The sequence below is a fragment of the Ricinus communis genome, chromosome 1, assembly GCF_019578655.1.
Source record: "Ricinus communis isolate WT05 ecotype wild-type chromosome 1, ASM1957865v1, whole genome shotgun sequence".
NCBI classification, from domain to species: domain Eukaryota; kingdom Viridiplantae; phylum Streptophyta; class Magnoliopsida; order Malpighiales; family Euphorbiaceae; genus Ricinus; species Ricinus communis.
The window spans coordinates 27,312,547-27,329,875 of record NC_063256.1 but is presented as its reverse complement, the minus strand read 5'-3'; the positions used below and the strand labels follow the sequence as shown (position 1 = coordinate 27,329,875).

General features: G+C 28.8%; 2 protein-coding genes across 2 annotated transcripts; one reads left to right on the top strand and one right to left on the bottom strand.

The window, feature by feature from the left end:
• Positions 1–2,545: 2,545 nt before the first annotated feature.
• LOC8276819 (pyridoxal reductase, chloroplastic) lies at positions 2,546–7,015 on the top strand. The gene is made up of 8 exons (XM_015717138.3): positions 2,546–2,763; positions 2,850–3,078; positions 4,522–4,612; positions 4,797–4,920; positions 5,445–5,546; positions 5,777–5,928; positions 6,050–6,325; positions 6,460–7,015. The coding sequence occupies exons 1-8, from the start codon at positions 2,641–2,643 to the stop codon at positions 6,461–6,463; spliced, it is 1,101 nt and encodes a 366-aa protein (XP_015572624.2). The 5' UTR covers positions 2,546–2,640; the 3' UTR covers positions 6,464–7,015.
• Positions 7,016–7,862: 847 nt separating this feature from the next.
• On the bottom strand, positions 7,863–10,515 carry LOC8276806 (AP-1 complex subunit sigma-1). Its single transcript, XM_015717141.2, has 7 exons — positions 10,290–10,515; positions 9,696–9,782; positions 9,526–9,617; positions 8,807–8,915; positions 8,664–8,699; positions 8,494–8,580; positions 7,863–8,070 (listed from the first exon to the last, which is right to left on the bottom strand). The coding sequence occupies exons 1-7, from the start codon at positions 10,290–10,292 to the stop codon at positions 7,999–8,001; spliced, it is 486 nt and encodes a 161-aa protein (XP_015572627.2). The 5' UTR covers positions 10,293–10,515; the 3' UTR covers positions 7,863–7,998.
• Between the last annotated feature and the right edge of the window lie 6,814 nt (positions 10,516–17,329).

The window sequence follows — 17,329 nt, the reverse complement described above, 5'->3', positions numbered from 1 at the left end:
CTTAGTAATTTATGTCTATAGTTACAAAAAACCTCTCTGTTTAAATGAAGGTAGAGTTTTCTCAATATTTCTTTCTAACTCAAAATTATTATTCTTTTGGCCCATACTAACGGTATAAAGTTAGTTTTATTTCATTGATTGCTTAGTCAATTTGGCTCATATCATGGGTATAATAATAGTGATCGTAGCTGCAAACTTTGTTTAAGCTTTAAGTTTTAATTTATTCTTTTATAGCAAGCCTTCATGAAATATTTAAATAGTATATGTTATATAATATAAAACTTTGTTTGATTCGATATTGAATGTGAGAGTTTACTTACTAAGCAAGTAGTAGCTTACTCCCCCCTAAATTTTTTCCCACATGAAATAAGTAATTTGATCTAGTGTTGTTGATTACTAGAAGGAGTATTAGAGAATATTATTTTACTAGTTTTAATAGGATTTAGTTTATTGCTTTAGAATTATAAACTTGTGTATTATTGAGATTTCAAAGTATTGTAAGTTGATTATTTTAGATTTAATATTGTTCAGAACTTATTAAAAATTTAAGTTGAGAATGTGTCTAGTTTGATTTAAAAGTTTTGATAATATGATTGATGTCCTATATTATCTTCAGACTAGATTTTGATGCAATACGACGGTCACGCTTAAATTTTGGGGCATGGCTGTTTATCATCTTATTAATTCAAGGAAAGTGGAGTGCAAGCAAGATGTAGTCGAATTATTTTAGATTTAATACTGTTCAGAACTTATTAAAAATTTAAGTTGAGAATGTGTCTAGTTTGATTTAAAAGTTTTGATAATATGATTGATGTCCTATATTATCTTCAGACTAGATTTTGATGCAATACGACGGTCACGCTTAAATTTTGGGGCATGGCTGTTTATCATCTTATTAATTCAAGGAAAGTGGAGTGCAAGCAAGATGTAGTCGAAGAGCTTTTTTTTCTTAACTGTGGTGCTAGTTTAATTTTGAAGATGTGAGTGAGCCAGCTTAGTTCAAATGATAAGATGGCACCGCAACAAAGCGGGTAAAATTCTCTATCAAATCAGCTTATCATTTGACGAGAAGTAGGGATACTAATGTAACTAACTTTTCTGGGAATTTTGATTGGATGAAGGTGTGGAGCATGCAACTTCCTGGTAAGGTCATTATTTTCTTACGGAGCTTGCTTAATGATTGTCTTCCTACTGGTCTTGCTTAATAATTGTCTTCCTACTGGTTGGAATATCAACAGTCGTATTCCTAGTGCTAATATGGGATGCTATGCTTGTGGGAATGATGAATCAGTTGTGTATTTATTTTTTGAATGTCATAAATCTAAAGCTATTTAGGCTGTCACTAATTTGGGTGCTAGACCATATTTGCTTATAGGACAGAATACTAGGAGCAAATGGATGGCTTTAATTGATGTGTTGTAAATTTTAAGGAGAGGCTTTGATATATTTTTTTGTGTTATGGAAGATTTGGAAGGCCAGAGTATCTTTGATCTTTGAAGAAACTGTATAATCTCCTATTGATATTTGTAACACAGCATATAGATTAGAGAGATGCAGGAATTTCTTAGAGCAAACACTCTCGTGAAGGCTGACAGACCCCCTTTAAGTGTGCCTCCTACCTGTAATGTGGGTGTATAAAGATGGCAGCCTCCAATAGAGAGATGGATTAAAACTAATTTTGATGCAAGCACCTGAGAAAGTGCTAATAGAAGCTTAATTGCTGTTATTTCTAGGAATGCTTTTTGGTGGCATTGTTGCTGCTGGTGTAAAACAAATCGAAAACAACGCAAGCCCAATGGTTTTGGAAGCTATGGCACTTAGAGAGGCTTCTCAGTTAGCAGTGAAGTAAGGCTTTGAAAGAGTTATTCTGGAAGGTGATGCAAAAGAGTTAATTGATGCTGTTAATGGTAAGTCCTGATATTAGTTTTATTATAGAGGATGACAAGCTGAAAACTGGTTTACTGCAGGAGGCTATTTTTATGCATGTTCCCAGTACTTGTAATTGGATTGTTCATCTACTAGCTACGAAAGTTCTTGTCCATTCAAATGTTTGTGATAATAGCACAACCCCTCTGAGATGGCTCAATTTATTCTCTACCCCTTTCTGTGATTAATGAACTCTTTAATTTCTGAAGAAAAAAAGAATATTATTAATTTTATATGAACTCTGTAAGTTAAGTTCAATTATTTTTTTAAAATATTTAATTAAAAAAAATCATTTTAAGAAAATTATATTCACTTATTAATGCAAATTCTTTTGACAAATTTTATTATTTTTTTAAAATTTAAATTTATTATATGAATTTTTTTAAATTCAATTAAGTAAATTTAAAAAAGACTTTCATTTCAATAATATACATATTCTATATTTATAAATACATTTTAAAATTTTATAAAATTTATTTCAATCAAATACAACACGATGCGTTTTGTTTGAGAGGCAGATACATTCTATAAAAATATTATATAATTTAAATACTCACTCACATATTATCCACTAATATACAAAAAAGAAATTGTCCAATAAGAAGATCTTGACCACATATTGAATAATTAGCAACTAACTTGATTCCTTAGTCGTTCCTGTCTTCCCCTAGTGCACGGTGGAGTAAGGAGAGAATCCCAAGAGAAGCAATTATAATGGCATTCTCTGTCTCAATACCAACTGCTTCTTTCAACTGTTTTAGCTCTTCAAATCTATCTTCCTCTCCATCTTCACCCTTCAGGCCCTTCAAAATTCCTCCTTTCTGGCCATGGGAAAAGGTACATATATACTTTCTCTGTGGATGTATGGATTGTTGTGGATGTTTATTAAACAGAGTTTTGTGGATATCAATGGTGATGAGCAGGTGAAGATGGGCCCACTGACTGTGTCTCCAATGGGGTTTGGTACTTGGGCATGGGGAAACCAGCTTCTTTGGGGTTACCAAGAATCAATGGACACTGAGCTTCAACAAACTTTCAATTTGGCTGCGGAGAATGGAATCAATCTTTTTGATACTGCTGATTCTTATGGAACTGGCAGATTAAATGGACAGAGTGAAAAGCTTCTTGGCAAGTTCGTTCGAGAATTTCCTAGTCAGTATTGTTCTCTAGTGTCTTTGAATAATTCAATTCAATTATATTTAGTCAATTCTTGCTTTTTATGTATGGGAGGCTTAATGGGCTCGGACTATACAATAGGGATAATCATCCATTTGTACTTGGATATAAGGTTAAAATTCACCTAATGTAAAGGAGACAACTTGAACTCGAGAACTCTGGCCTTCGATGTTATATTTAGTCAATTTCCATGTTTGGAAATCTTATAGTTGCTAGAAACTTAAAAATATAATTAAAAAAGAAGGCATTCTGAAAGAAAAAAAAATCATGCAAAAAGTAGTATGACTCTGCAACACTTGAATTCAATTGAACTCTCGCAAATTATTTATTATGACAAGACCAACATTTTGGATTGCCTCAAGTTTAAGTTACCAAGTAATGGAAATTGCAATTAAATTTGATTTGTTTTGAAATTTGATCCAAAGAACTTCTAACACTCTTTAATATAATGGGGTAAACTGCACCGGCGGTCCTTCACTTTAAGTGTGTTTTCCGTTCAATCTCTGAATTTAGATTTATATCACAAAACTAATTGTACTTTAATTTTAGTAACACTAAAATCCTTTTTGCCTGTTTTCTGGAAAAATTCTTGTATGGATATGATGGAACATCATAAATTGATATTGATTTAATATTCTATGAGTTTGAAAAGTTTATATTAGTATGATATCATTTCATATTTTAATTTTATTTTTCTCATAATCAAGCAAAGTGTTACTAAAATTAAAATAGGGAGTTTTCCAATAAAAAGAATTTTAGAGATGACAATGGAAAACATGCTTAAGATCAGGATCTACAGATGAAATTTACTGTTGATATAAGTAATGAAAGTTTTATATTGGTTTAAATCAAAGTAGCTGCTATTCGATATGCAAGTGGTTTTATAGTTACACTTGCACATTGGTAATGGAAAAAATGAGTTCTTGTAAGTTTGAGTTTTGTAGTTAGCTAGATGTTCATACAATGAATTGTAGTTAGCTAGATGTTCATATAATGAATTGCATACTTATTTGAACTTTCAAATCCTCTTTTTGATTGATGGGCAATGACATGATCTTCATGTCCAAAGGTAATGAGAATCCTAAATCAGACTCAGATGCTCTTATGATTGCTGGTTATAAATATGCACCATCTGTAAATAGGATGCACGAGTCGATTTATGTGTTTATCTCAAAGTCAGTATAGTGTTGTACCTTATCTACTATAAATTGGAAATGGTTGGCCACATCATTAAGATGGCCAACGCTGCTGATAGTTTAATGAAGAACCTCCCTGAAGTTGCAAACAGAATGTGGACAACAATATGGCTATTTTATATACTGCCAAACTGCAAAAATATTCTGAGATAGAGGACTCCTCATATTGTTTTCTATGACAAACTTTGAAGTGCTTAGGTTTATTTGTTCCTTGTTTTCTTAGGAAAGCAGACACGAGATGACATTGTGATTGCTACAAAGTTTGCTGCATATCCATGGCGTTTAACACCTGGGCAATTCGTGAAAGCTTGCAGGTAACTTCTGACAGCTCTCTGTCTCCTTGCTCATATATAATGCATGTATCAGTTTCTATCAAATAATGTTTAACAACAGCTACCATGGGTTTGATCCACACAAATTCCTCTTACTTAACAAATACCATTTCAGAAATTTTGTGCGCACTAATAAGACCTGATTAAAACAAAAATGGTTTTCCAGGGGTTCACTGGAAAGGTTGCAACTGGAGCAACTAGGCATAGGTCAATTACATTGGTCGACTGCAAATTATGCTCCTCCGCAAGAATTAGCACTCTGGGATGGTTTAGTGGCAATGTATGACAAGGTTACCATTACCATACTTTTCTTTCTTTTTTTTTTCAAATGTGATAAATTATTTCAGCTATCTGAAATTTTTTTAAATCGGTATAAAAGTGCTCCCAGAGTTTTATAATCGAAAATACAAGAGTGAGCCTCGTTGTCAAGTGGGCTTAAGGTCCAATTTGTTGACCAAGGTTTTAATATGTGGAGCCAGATCAAAAGAGAGTTACTTTTCTTCCTTGCAAGTTCCCAAGTTTCACATCGTTTTACTTGACAACAAAGAGAATTAAGTAGTAGACTATGGATTGTATCCATTCTTACAACTGATAGTCCTAAAAGAGTTCTGGTACTAATCACTATTTAAAGATTACAAAAACTTATTTATAATAGAGTTCAGACAATTACAATGTTCTGGTTCTTTTCCTCTTACCAAGTAGTTTTTGCTTCCTTTTGGTCTATGTTATTCCTGTTACTGTGAGAATTCTTCTTCAGCTTTTCAAATTGTCTTCCAGAATCCATAAGGTTAAAGTCATGAATAATGTTGTTTAGGGTTTAGTTCGAGCTGTTGGAGTGAGCAATTATGGACCAAAGCAGCTTGTAAAGATACACAATTACCTCAAAGCCCGAGGAGTACCACTATGCTCAGCGCAGGTAAATTATTATGCTTTATCTCAAGACATGCAAAGTGACTAAGCTCTAAAAAGCATGTCTCTTTATAGTATTTCTTTGGAATGTCACTAATTTCTCAAAGCTTATAATATTTACAACATAAACTAAACAGCATGATGCTCTGATGAGCAGCACTTGCATAACTGTAATGGTGGCAGACATTTTTATTTTGCTCTATGCAGGTTTATCTGACATTCAATGTCTTATCTCAGGTACAATTTTCTTTGCTAAGCATGGGAAAAGATCAGATGGAAATCAAGGATATATGCGACTCTTTGGGAATCCGCTTGATTGCTTATGGTCCTCTTGGACTTGGAATGCTTACTGGAAAATATACATCATCAAATCTTCCTCTAGGGCCTAGGTACATGGATTTTTGTTGAGTTTTGACTTATATAATTGATAAAAAGGGAAGAGAGGTAAAGTTTGGAATGTCATTGCTTATTGAATCCTTGTCATGATATTTGTTTTCTTCTACGTTTCAGGGCCCTGCTATTCAGGCAAATTCTTCCTGGATTGGAGCCTTTACTAATTTCATTAAGAGAGATTGCACAAAGAAGGCGTAAAACTCTGCCACAGGTTGCTATAAATTGGTGTATCTGCAATGGTGCCATTCCAATACCTGGAGTTAAGACAATTAAACAAGTAGAAGAGAATCTGGGTGCTCTTGGTTTCCGACTAAGTTCAGATGAGCTGCTTCAGTTAGAATATGCTGCTCGCGAGTCTCCCCAGAAAATGATCCAGAACGTCTTTCAGACCAGGTATGCATAGTGCTATACCCATCATCTATAGTTTCTTTTTCTAAACAACAGTGCTTGAAACATTGCTAGCTAGACATACAGAAGTCCAATTCAATTTTCTTTACCATTCTATTCTATCTGTTCTCGAACAACAGATGACTTTAGGATAAAAGTCCTTGTGATGAAATCAAAGACATGGATCACACACTAGCTGAAGCAGAAGGTGAGGATGAGCACAAAAGGATGTTTCACAAGCAGGTAAATATGTGGCAAAATGACAATATTGACTTGAGGTGCGAGTCCCTAGAACCATGTTTGGCAGTGTTGAAAGGGCTGGAGAAGGTTCATGGTCCTGTAAGCTGTAGTCAGGAAAGAAGAACAAGGCTTCACTAAGAAAATCCTGTCAATGTCGGCCATTTCATTGACTTAATTAAAGATGTCTTTATCCTGAGAATTATGGAGATAATATTTACTTCAATCAGCACATACCCCTGGCCATTTATTTTAGCCAAGACTGGGATGGCAAGCAGGAATGACGAACTGAAATTAATTACACAGTTGTTTTGGTAATTCGGTGAGTTAATATTTTTAGAAGGTGTTTTGGTTTACAAGTTTTGTCGAGCTGATAGATGTGTTTTATTCAATAATTACATTAAATTTATTTAATATAATTTAAAATTAGCAGCCGATAGCTAATTTAGTTCTAACCAATTATTGATTCTATCAGCTCAAAATAATAGCTGATTTGATTTTTTTTTATTTAGTTAATATTATTCGTATTAATATTTATTAATAATAATTTCATTCGAGTTAGTCTCATATAGTTAATTTTTATAATTTATGATAAATAATTATTATTTTAAAATTATACTTAATAGGTAAGTAATTATGATATTTATAATTTTGACATTTGAAATTGAAAATTTATTTATTATGGAAATTTAAATTTAAATTCCTACTTTTAAATTAATTTTTATAAATATTCTTAATAATAAAAACAATTGAATTAACTAAAATTAATTATAATATTTTTATTATTACAAGCGTATTTTTATTAATTTTATTATAATAAATAATATTTATAAAATAAAATATATTTGAAGATAAATTATATTTAAAATGTTCATTTAACATACAAATAGCAACTTTTAATAAAAGAAATTTCAAACGGTTTGATTATCAACTATCCGTCATCAGTTATTAGCTATCAGCTTCATTGATTAATTGAACTAAATAAATTATTAATCTCGCATCTTTAAATAAATAATTAGTTACAATTGATGAATTTACGTGTTGCTACATTTTAAAGTCCCGCAATGTATAGATATGAAATGACACTTACCACCAACCTACATAATACTTGGCTAAAATATTATATTACATATAATATGAAAAAATGAAAAAACCACAACTATAAAAATAAACTAAAATTTTTATTTAGTTCAATTCGGTCTCATGAACTAGTGCTAAACTTTTAAACTCATGGCTTGGTAATTTTTTTAACAAAAATGAGAGGAAAGGATTACTGCATATCATGTAATATGAATAACACGAAAGAAAAAGAAAATTGTCAATTAAATTTAACAATACAAAGTTATTAAATAGATTGAACATGATATATGAAAAGAAATTTAAATAAAAGAAAAGATAAACGTTTTAGGGAAAAGAAAAATCTCGGCTTTTGAAAGATGATCTTATTTGGTGACTTGTGCAATCATATTGCTGATTGAGCTGGCCTGCTCTTTAGCCATCTCCACCATTGAATCCTGCATTTCAATCCAAAGTAATTAATAAAAATTAGAAAATATATATTTAAATGTAAATTTAATCATTTATTCATTTTATCATCTTAATTTTTAATTTAATCTAATAAATATTTAAATTCTATTCTTTTAATTTTTAATTTAACCTAATAGACATCTAAATTTTATTTTTTTAATAATATTTAAACAGTTATAAACAGTAAATATGAACGTATTGAACAAAGCTACATATTAAAAAATATTTGAATACCACAAAAAAAATTAAAATATCTATTAAATCGAATTAAAAGTTAAAATGTTAAAAATGATTGAATAGATAAAATTTAGATGTATAAATATGCATTTAGCTTTAATAAGATTAAAAGGAAAGTATAATATATGTATCAATGCCATAGTAACTATATCTATTACAAGAAAGAACCATACATGTGCAGACATTAGCCGTATGACAGTTCTCTTGCTTGATTCCTGAAGCTCACCAGCAATCAAGATCTCGTCCAGTATATAATATGCCTGGTACATTGCGTACGTTAGTTTTCATGCTTTACTTTATTACTGTCTTAACTCAGTAGGGAATGCATGTGGTGGGTATTTACCTTATGAAAATTGAAGATCAAGTCCAGTTCACAGACCTAATAACAGGAAATGATTACCCAGAAAAAAAGAAAAAGAAATTCAATTCAAGAGATTATTACATCGATCAGTTATATATAAAACCAAGATTATGAAGCCTACTTACACTACCAAAATAACGGTCCAATATCTCCACATAATGATGAATGATGTCAAGAACCTCCAATTCATTATCTTCCTCACCAATGCACATGCAGAAATAGAGACCAGCGTACCTATTTATAGCATCCAATCAAGTTTATTAAAATTCTTTTCTTTTTTTCTCAAGACGTGATTGCTTGATGCCTTGCATATGAAAAACCAAAATATATCCGCCCTAAATACTAGCAATTCGCAATGGTGTTTATATATCTTTCTATTAAATTATAAATAATTAAATTTTAATTTTAATTTATCTCGAAATATGTAAATATTCTAAGAACACTCTTATTTCATTCTATATTTAATTTTTATTAATAAAAATAATATATATATAAAAATGCTACTCTTAAAAGATTTTAGAAAAAAATTAGAAAATTTCTTAGAATCTTAATTTTTTTGATAGATACCATATATAATAAAGAACAAATATAATTAAAATGGTTGTTGGGATGTTCTTAGTGGACATACAAGTGACATATTAATTAGTAGTAAATGATTATAATATATTCCATCAAATCTGAAAGACTTAAGTTATATCTTATTTGCTTATTTAGTACTGTATATACGCTGAATTGGATAAATATGTTATTTGCCTATTCGTTACTGTATATCCGCTGAATTGGGCAAGTCTAATCCATCGAATAAAGAAATTCTAAATAGGAATTTAGAGGCTTGCAGAACAACCTTCTGTAGACAACCTTGAACCTTCTCCATTCCACAAAGTTACAAAGCTTGGGGCCCCGGCCGATTACTATGCCACTGAGCTCACGAATCACCTTTGCAAAATGACATTGAGGAATGGAATCATTTAAATATGAGGGAAAAAAAATCAAATATGAAATATAGAAAGGTACCTTAGATCTTTCCTTCTGGGAATAGGGAGAATACCATTTGGTCAATCTTATTTTTCCTTGGCGACTGATTAAAAGTACAAAATGAATCTTGACCCAAAAGAAAAGTTACATTAGCATCAAAATTATGATAATATTGTATAGAGAAATGACTAATATATCATATATTTATAGATCTTTAAAAAAAAATTATTTTTATTATTAAAAAAATTTTCAAATCAGTACAAAACTTACATATTTGGTATTTTTACTCGATAGAATTGAGGAAATTTCAAATTTGACTCTCTCCAAACACCATCCATTGATAAATTAAAATAATGTAAGAGTTGTAGCTTTCATCAATAACTTTTGTGATTCATTTTTTTGATGATGATTTCAAAATGAAAATTTCTTTGTCTATGAGATTTAAAAAAATGTCATACTTGTTTGTAGGATTGAGTATTCTATTTCATGAGATGGGTGATTATGATTGAAGTAAAGAGGATGATAAATTTAAGTTGAAGAAATTACAATCAACTGTGATGAAGGCAAAACATTAGAAAAAGAAAATGAAAATGGATGTTCACAAATTGATGAAGCAAATACAACCAAACATACCATTGGTGAAAGATGCTAGACCCGATGTGATAGCGAGTGAGGAAGTTGCAACAGTTTTCCTTTTCTTTTCCCCTCCCTTTTGTTATTGTTGTTGTGATTTTCAATCTTAAGGTTGGGGGATGCACTTTAGCAAATTTCTCTGATCAAATGCTGTGTTCTATTTTCTGAAAAAGAGAAACAAAAAGAAAATAAGGCAAGAGTTTTGGATCCAAAATTGAAGGAAAGAAAAAAAAAAAGACTGAGGCTTTTAGTTTTTTGCCTATTGTGACAAAATTTTAACAGACCTTCCTATACTTTCTCAGCAAAGTTTGAATGAAAGAGCAACTTCTATATATATATATTTGAAAAGCAAATAACAACAAAAGAATAAAATATAAATTTCAATTAATAATGATAATTAATTATTTATCCGACTGTTATATGATAATTTTTATTATTTTAATTATTAATAATTATATTATTAAAAATTTATAGAAAAATTTTAATAAAAATTTTAATATTTTAAAAATAAAAATAAATTAAATATTTTTTAAAATATTGATATTTTAAAATTTTATTAATAATAATATTAATTATTTTTTAGCATTATATAAATTAATACTAAAAATATAATGAATATTACTATTTCTTAGAATTAGAAATTATTGTGTAATTAGAAAATTAATTAATTAATTAATATAATATTAAATCTAAAATGTTATCTTCTAGAATTACAATCATTTTTTAATTAAGATATTAATTATTTATTTAATTATCTAATATAATATTAAAAATATAATTAAAATACTATATTTTAAGATTAGAATTATTGTTTAGTTAATAGAAAAAAATCATAAAATAATATATAAGCTTAAATCTTATATGTCAAAAATATTTTATGTTACAAATTAATATGTATAGATTCTAATTCATGGGATTGAGATATGCTCTTCTTCAAGTTGAACATTATAAGTTATGTTTTAATTTGAAATCAAACAGTAGATTTTATTAAAAATTTGACTTAAAAATTTAGAAAATAGATAAACTTTTATTTGATAACAAATTTCAATCATTAATTTTAAATTATTGGTCAAGATTATACAAATATTGAATATAAAAGAATCTTTAATCATTTTCACCTATATTAATTAAGTCCCGTTTTGGATGGAGTTCTAAAATTGTTTCTGGAGAGAAGCATTTTTCTAAGAAAAAAATAATAATTTTAAAAACTCAATCCATTAAATAATAAAAATTGAACAACTTTTTAAACACTTAACATCAATTTCAGATAGGCTTTAATGTATATCTAGTCATGATATTGGAACTTTGCACTATTTATAATTTATTTAAGAGTTAAGAATCTTCAAAAAATTAAAGAAACAAAATATGTTATAAAAAATAAGAAAATATAAAATCAAACAAAGATTAAATTTAAGAGTAATTATTTGTCCATGCATTTTTTCATATTATACTAGTTACCTTTTAGTATTTAAATATTATAATATTTTATCCTTTTATTTTATAGTTTTATACTAAACACCCATTCGGTTAGAATTTCTATTAAACAATCATTAACTAGGTTTAATTTATGCTATTTGCCTCTTATAGTTTAGTTATTGCACTAAAATACCATTGTCTTTTAATAAAACTAACAATTATCTCTTTCATCCAAAGTGAAGACAGTCAAAAGACTAAATTGACAAAAAAAATGTAATTTAATCATTAAATTTATTATTAAATACTAGACTCTTGTAAACTATTTTAAATCAAATTATGTTAAAATTTTATTTTTAACAAATATTAAATTTAGTGTCTGTATAAAAATAATTAACTAGTATTCTCTCACTTCTTCTAATTTCTAGCATAACTAAATTCTAGAAGAATTTATATAATTTAAAAGTACTTATAATTATCAAAACATTGAAAATTCATATAATTAACTATAAATTATTAAAATAGATATTATTCTTATTATTAGTTTTGTTACACTAGAATTGTAATTTTGATAAGAAGTTTGAAGATCAAATTTTAATTTTTATTAATTTATTTTTTTAATTATATTGATTTTTAAAATGCAAGAAAATTTTAAGACAACAAATAAATACAATATAAGGTGCAATTTGTATATTATAACAAAAAACCAAGAAGCAAAAAATTATAAGACTAAACCTAGTTAATAATTATTTAATAAAAATTCTGACCAAAAGAGTTTTTTAGTATAATATACAAAATAGAGAAATAAAAAAATATTATTTTAAATGTTAAGAAGTTGTAGTGTAATAAAAAAAATACAGGAGGTATATAATAATTTATTCTTTTAATACTTAACCTCAATTCCAAATAATCTAACTATTCATGGTAATTGAACTTAACTCTATAACAACCCAACACAAGAAAATAAGAAAATAAGCAAAACTAAGTTACAACCTCACTAATTTGCCTACACCATGAGCATTAGATGATAAAAATGTGAGAAAAGTACACAAAAGCAAGCATGTGATCTAACTAATTTTCAGTTCAAGTACTTTTTTTATAATATAACGTATGTCATTTAGTTCGTCAGCAGAATTATGTATGCTATCATAATACCATTAATTTTTGCTGATGTGGCAATGCATTATACTGACATGAGTCATTTTTATATTGATGTGATATAATTTTTTTTTGTCATGTAAATGCCATATCAACAAATTAATAAATAATATTTCTAATTTTGCTAACGCACTAAATCACATACTATATATCTAATTTGCTAATGCACTAAACGACATACAATATATCTAATTTGTTAATGCATTAAACCATATACATCAATTTATCAAGCAAAAAACTATATATTTAAAATTAAAAAATAGTCAAACCACAAGTATGTACTTTGTACTTTCCGTAAAGATTGCAATTCGAAGGAAGGTTTCTCTAAAACATGATAACTCAAATTAAATGCTAAGCAGAAGACCTTGAAAGCATGTCCTTGATAGGGCCTTTGGGCTATTGCTTCGATTTTGAGCTAGATCTGCCGTTTGTATTGTTGTTTCTCTTTTACTGGCAATTTACACAATTAGACAAAATAAGGATACATTTTAGATTTATACACTTCCTATATAATATTCATAAAATATTAAATGCGCTACCTATATTTCTATTATAACTTGCATGTACAAGCCTTCACAAAATAAAAAAAAATACAACACAAATCCCTCCCCGAAAACTATGAAATCATTATTCAAGAACTTCTAAACAAGAACTTGAAAGCAAAATCAACCATTCAATGCAAAATACAAAATCAATAGATTTCCTTTCTCATTCAATCATAGGTACATTCAAGCTTTTACAATTTTAAATTATACATATCAACAGATTTACAAATAATCTAGTTCTAACTGATAAAAATTGTTAAATCGACATCATTGAAGGATGTTGAAAAAAGATTGCAAAGATTACAAATTGATTCAAAACATTTGCAAGAATTCAAGTTGACAATAAAGCATCTGATCTCAAAATTACTAGTAAAACTTATATCCACGCTAAAAATATAAAATTTTTAAATTTAAAATTTAAAATATAATATATAACATAGGAATTATTAACAAAATTGTATATTTTATCACTGACATTTGCATATTTTAAGAAAAATTTATATTATTGAGCTGTTGTTTGATAACAAGAAAAACGTCGAAATCTGCAGGAAACAATATATATATATTTTTTTAAAATAACAAGTAATAATATAATTGATATATGTTTGATATATTAGTACGTAATTTAAAATGATAAAATTTATATGAATTTTGAGATCTTATTTATATATTTGCAAAAATGGATACGATACTAGTTTTCATTCATCATAAAGGACATTGGAATAAAGACATAAATTTTGTCAATTTTGAAGTAATTGGTATACTAATTCCAAAGGATTGCAATTTTAAAAATCTATTGGAAATAGTATCAAAAAAAATAAAAATCAAGATAGAAAAATCAACCATGGATATTTGATATGAGGTGAAAAATGGTTATCCACCATTAAAAATAGAGGATGATACTAATCTTTTGTTTTAATTGAATTCAAAAAAAGAAAGAAACAGATTATACAAAGTATCCTTTGTGCATTACGAAATTAGAGAAACAAATACAAAACACATTTTTTACATCAAGCTCAAAGGCAACAAGTTTTAAAATAGAAAAAATAAAAATAACTCCAACAATATCTAAAACAGATAGTGTGTTATATTATTAAGTATGCAAAGTTTTTAAGTAAGAATGTTATTCAAGAAATCAATAACAACAACGAAGAAGGGGAAAGGAAAGATAATGAGATTGTGGAACAACAATCATTGTTAATACAAGGCATACAAAAATTGAGATTGGGCAAGTATATCAAGACAAACAAACTTTGAAAACAGTGCTGAACTTTTATGTTATAAGCAATCATTTCCAATAAAAGGTAACAAAAATATGCAAAAATACATATTTGTGACTTGCTTGGATGAGAATTACAAGTGGTACTTAAAAGAATCAAGAAATAGTAACACAAACTTGTTCATCATTTGAAAGTACAACAATAACCACACTTGCCCTTTAGAATTTATATTAAGTGATTAATGTTAAGCCACAATAAATTTGGTTGGAGAATGTATAAAGTCAAAATATTTAAACATAAAAAAACATATACACCGGCAGAAATAATGAGAGACATAAAAAAAAATTACCGGTATATGAAAAAACATGGAGGTCAAAATAGAAAGCTTTAGAAAAAATGAGAGGTAAATCATATGATTCTTATGCAATGATACCAAATTATTTGGATATGTTGATGACTACAAATCCTAGATCAATTGTAGTCCTTCAAATTAAAGATGACAACTCATTCCTCTATGTTTTTGTGACACTTGATGCATCAATTAAAGGATGAAAATTTTGTAGACCAATTATGGTGGTAAATGGAACTTTCTTGAAAACAAACTATAAGAGGATAGTACTATCATCAACAACACAAGATGCAACTGGTCAGATTTTTCCTTTAGAATTTTTTATAGTTGATTTTAAAAATGATGCCTTTTAGGAATAATTCTTTATTAAACTAAGGAATACATTTGGCATAAGAGAAGGAATGTATGTAATAACTGATAGAGATGAAAGTACTGAAAAAAGAAAACGTATCCTAAAGTTAGCCATGGAGTATGCATCTTTCATTGATTGAATAACCTCAAGACAAACTTCAAAAGAATAAAAATAATTAAAGATTCATTCTTTACAGCAGCAAAGGCATATATAGTTGAACAATTTGAATATCATATGCGATGGCTCGCTAAACATGACTAAAAATCTACATGCAAGTGCACCTATCGAATGTAATCTAGCTGTAGCAAGTATCAATGTCGTATCCCACAGGAACTGAGAAGCTACTACTACTATGCTATTCCTATTATCTAACCAATCAAAAGGAGGTGAAGATCATTAATTATAAATGAATAAAAATACAAATAAAAACTAAATTTTAACAAAGAGAATGAAAGTTTGGCAAAGACAATGAGATGAGTTAACCCAACTGGGGATCTTTTTAGCTAGCCAGCTTAAAAATAATAAATTATGAATTGATTGATTAAGAATTGCAATCTATAGATGATTTCTTAAATGAATTGGTCTTTCTCTCGAGTTAATCAATTCCTAATCCTAAAGATCTAAAGATAGGATCTCTTCCTAACAATTGATTTTAGAATAGCATTAATCTCTAAATTACCATTAATAAGAATGTCTAGTTCTTATTCTAGTAAGTTATTACACTTATCTCTAAGATGCAAATCACTTAATCACATAAGCAGTTGCCCAAACTCAATTGAATTTCTTAATTACAAAGGAGTTCTCAAATTGATTCAACAATGAAGAAGAAACAATAGATTTTATTATACTTGAATGAAAACTTTAATCTTAAATCAATAATCCAATCACTTAAGCCCAAAATAAGCCTAGCATGACTAAAGATCACCCCCCAAATAGGTTTAATAAGATTAGTTACACATGTTCATGATTAAACTACTATAATAATCGAATACAAAGTAAACAATAATCAAAAAGAACATGAACACCCTTTTCTCAAATGGTGAAGTGCTATCCCCTCTTGAACAACTCTGAATCCAATCTCTGCAGCTCAAGATCTCTTCCTTCTTTCCTTTTAATCTTCAATCCAATCCTCAAGAAGCTATATGGATGATGTTGAAGTGGAGTTCATCTTTATTTTTCTCTTCTTGATCGTCTGGAAGGCTGCTCTCAAGGTCTATCTTGAATATCCTAAAGTTCTCTCTCTATCTCTTTTTTTTTTCTATTCGTTTTCTATTTCATTTTCTTTTCTTTTAACTTAGGTTTCGACATCCAACACGGCCTGGTTTTGGACCATGTTGACTAGCACGGCCTGGATCCACGCTGTATTGATATAAAAGTGTACATTTGGCCTTCTCATCACGGCTTGGATTTGGGCCGTGCTCCTTAACACGGACATGCTCCTAGGCCATTTCACTCTCGGAAACCATGTTGCAAATCACTTTTTCTCACCATAGGTAAGGCATTTCAGCACGCCCTCTAACTCTGATCGTGCTCCTCAGCACGGGCTTATTGGCAGGGCGTGTTGAACAGTCTAACGTGCCCGATTTGATTGTTTCTTCCTGATTTTATCTGATTTCTCTCTAACTTTGATGATGTACCTAGAAAAACACTTGAGACACAAAGAAAACTAAAACAGGGTGATTCTAATACAAAACCACATAATTTGTTCTAAAAATAACTCAAAATCAAGCATGCAAACATGTGTAATATGAAGGATATCAAATTCAAATTCAAGGCTCATTAATCTAATTCAGTCTATTGGGCTTGAAGGAATCTAATGTGGGTTAATGAGCATAAAGGTGCACATAAAGGAGTCTGGGCCTAATTAGCTCCACCAAAGATGGCCCATGCATGTGACTTAAAGAAACTAGGTTTTCTTACTTCTAATGGGTGGCTACATAATATTTTAGCGATATTAGGACTTTGTCTTTAGTTATCTCTTTTAGTTATGATGTTTATCTCTA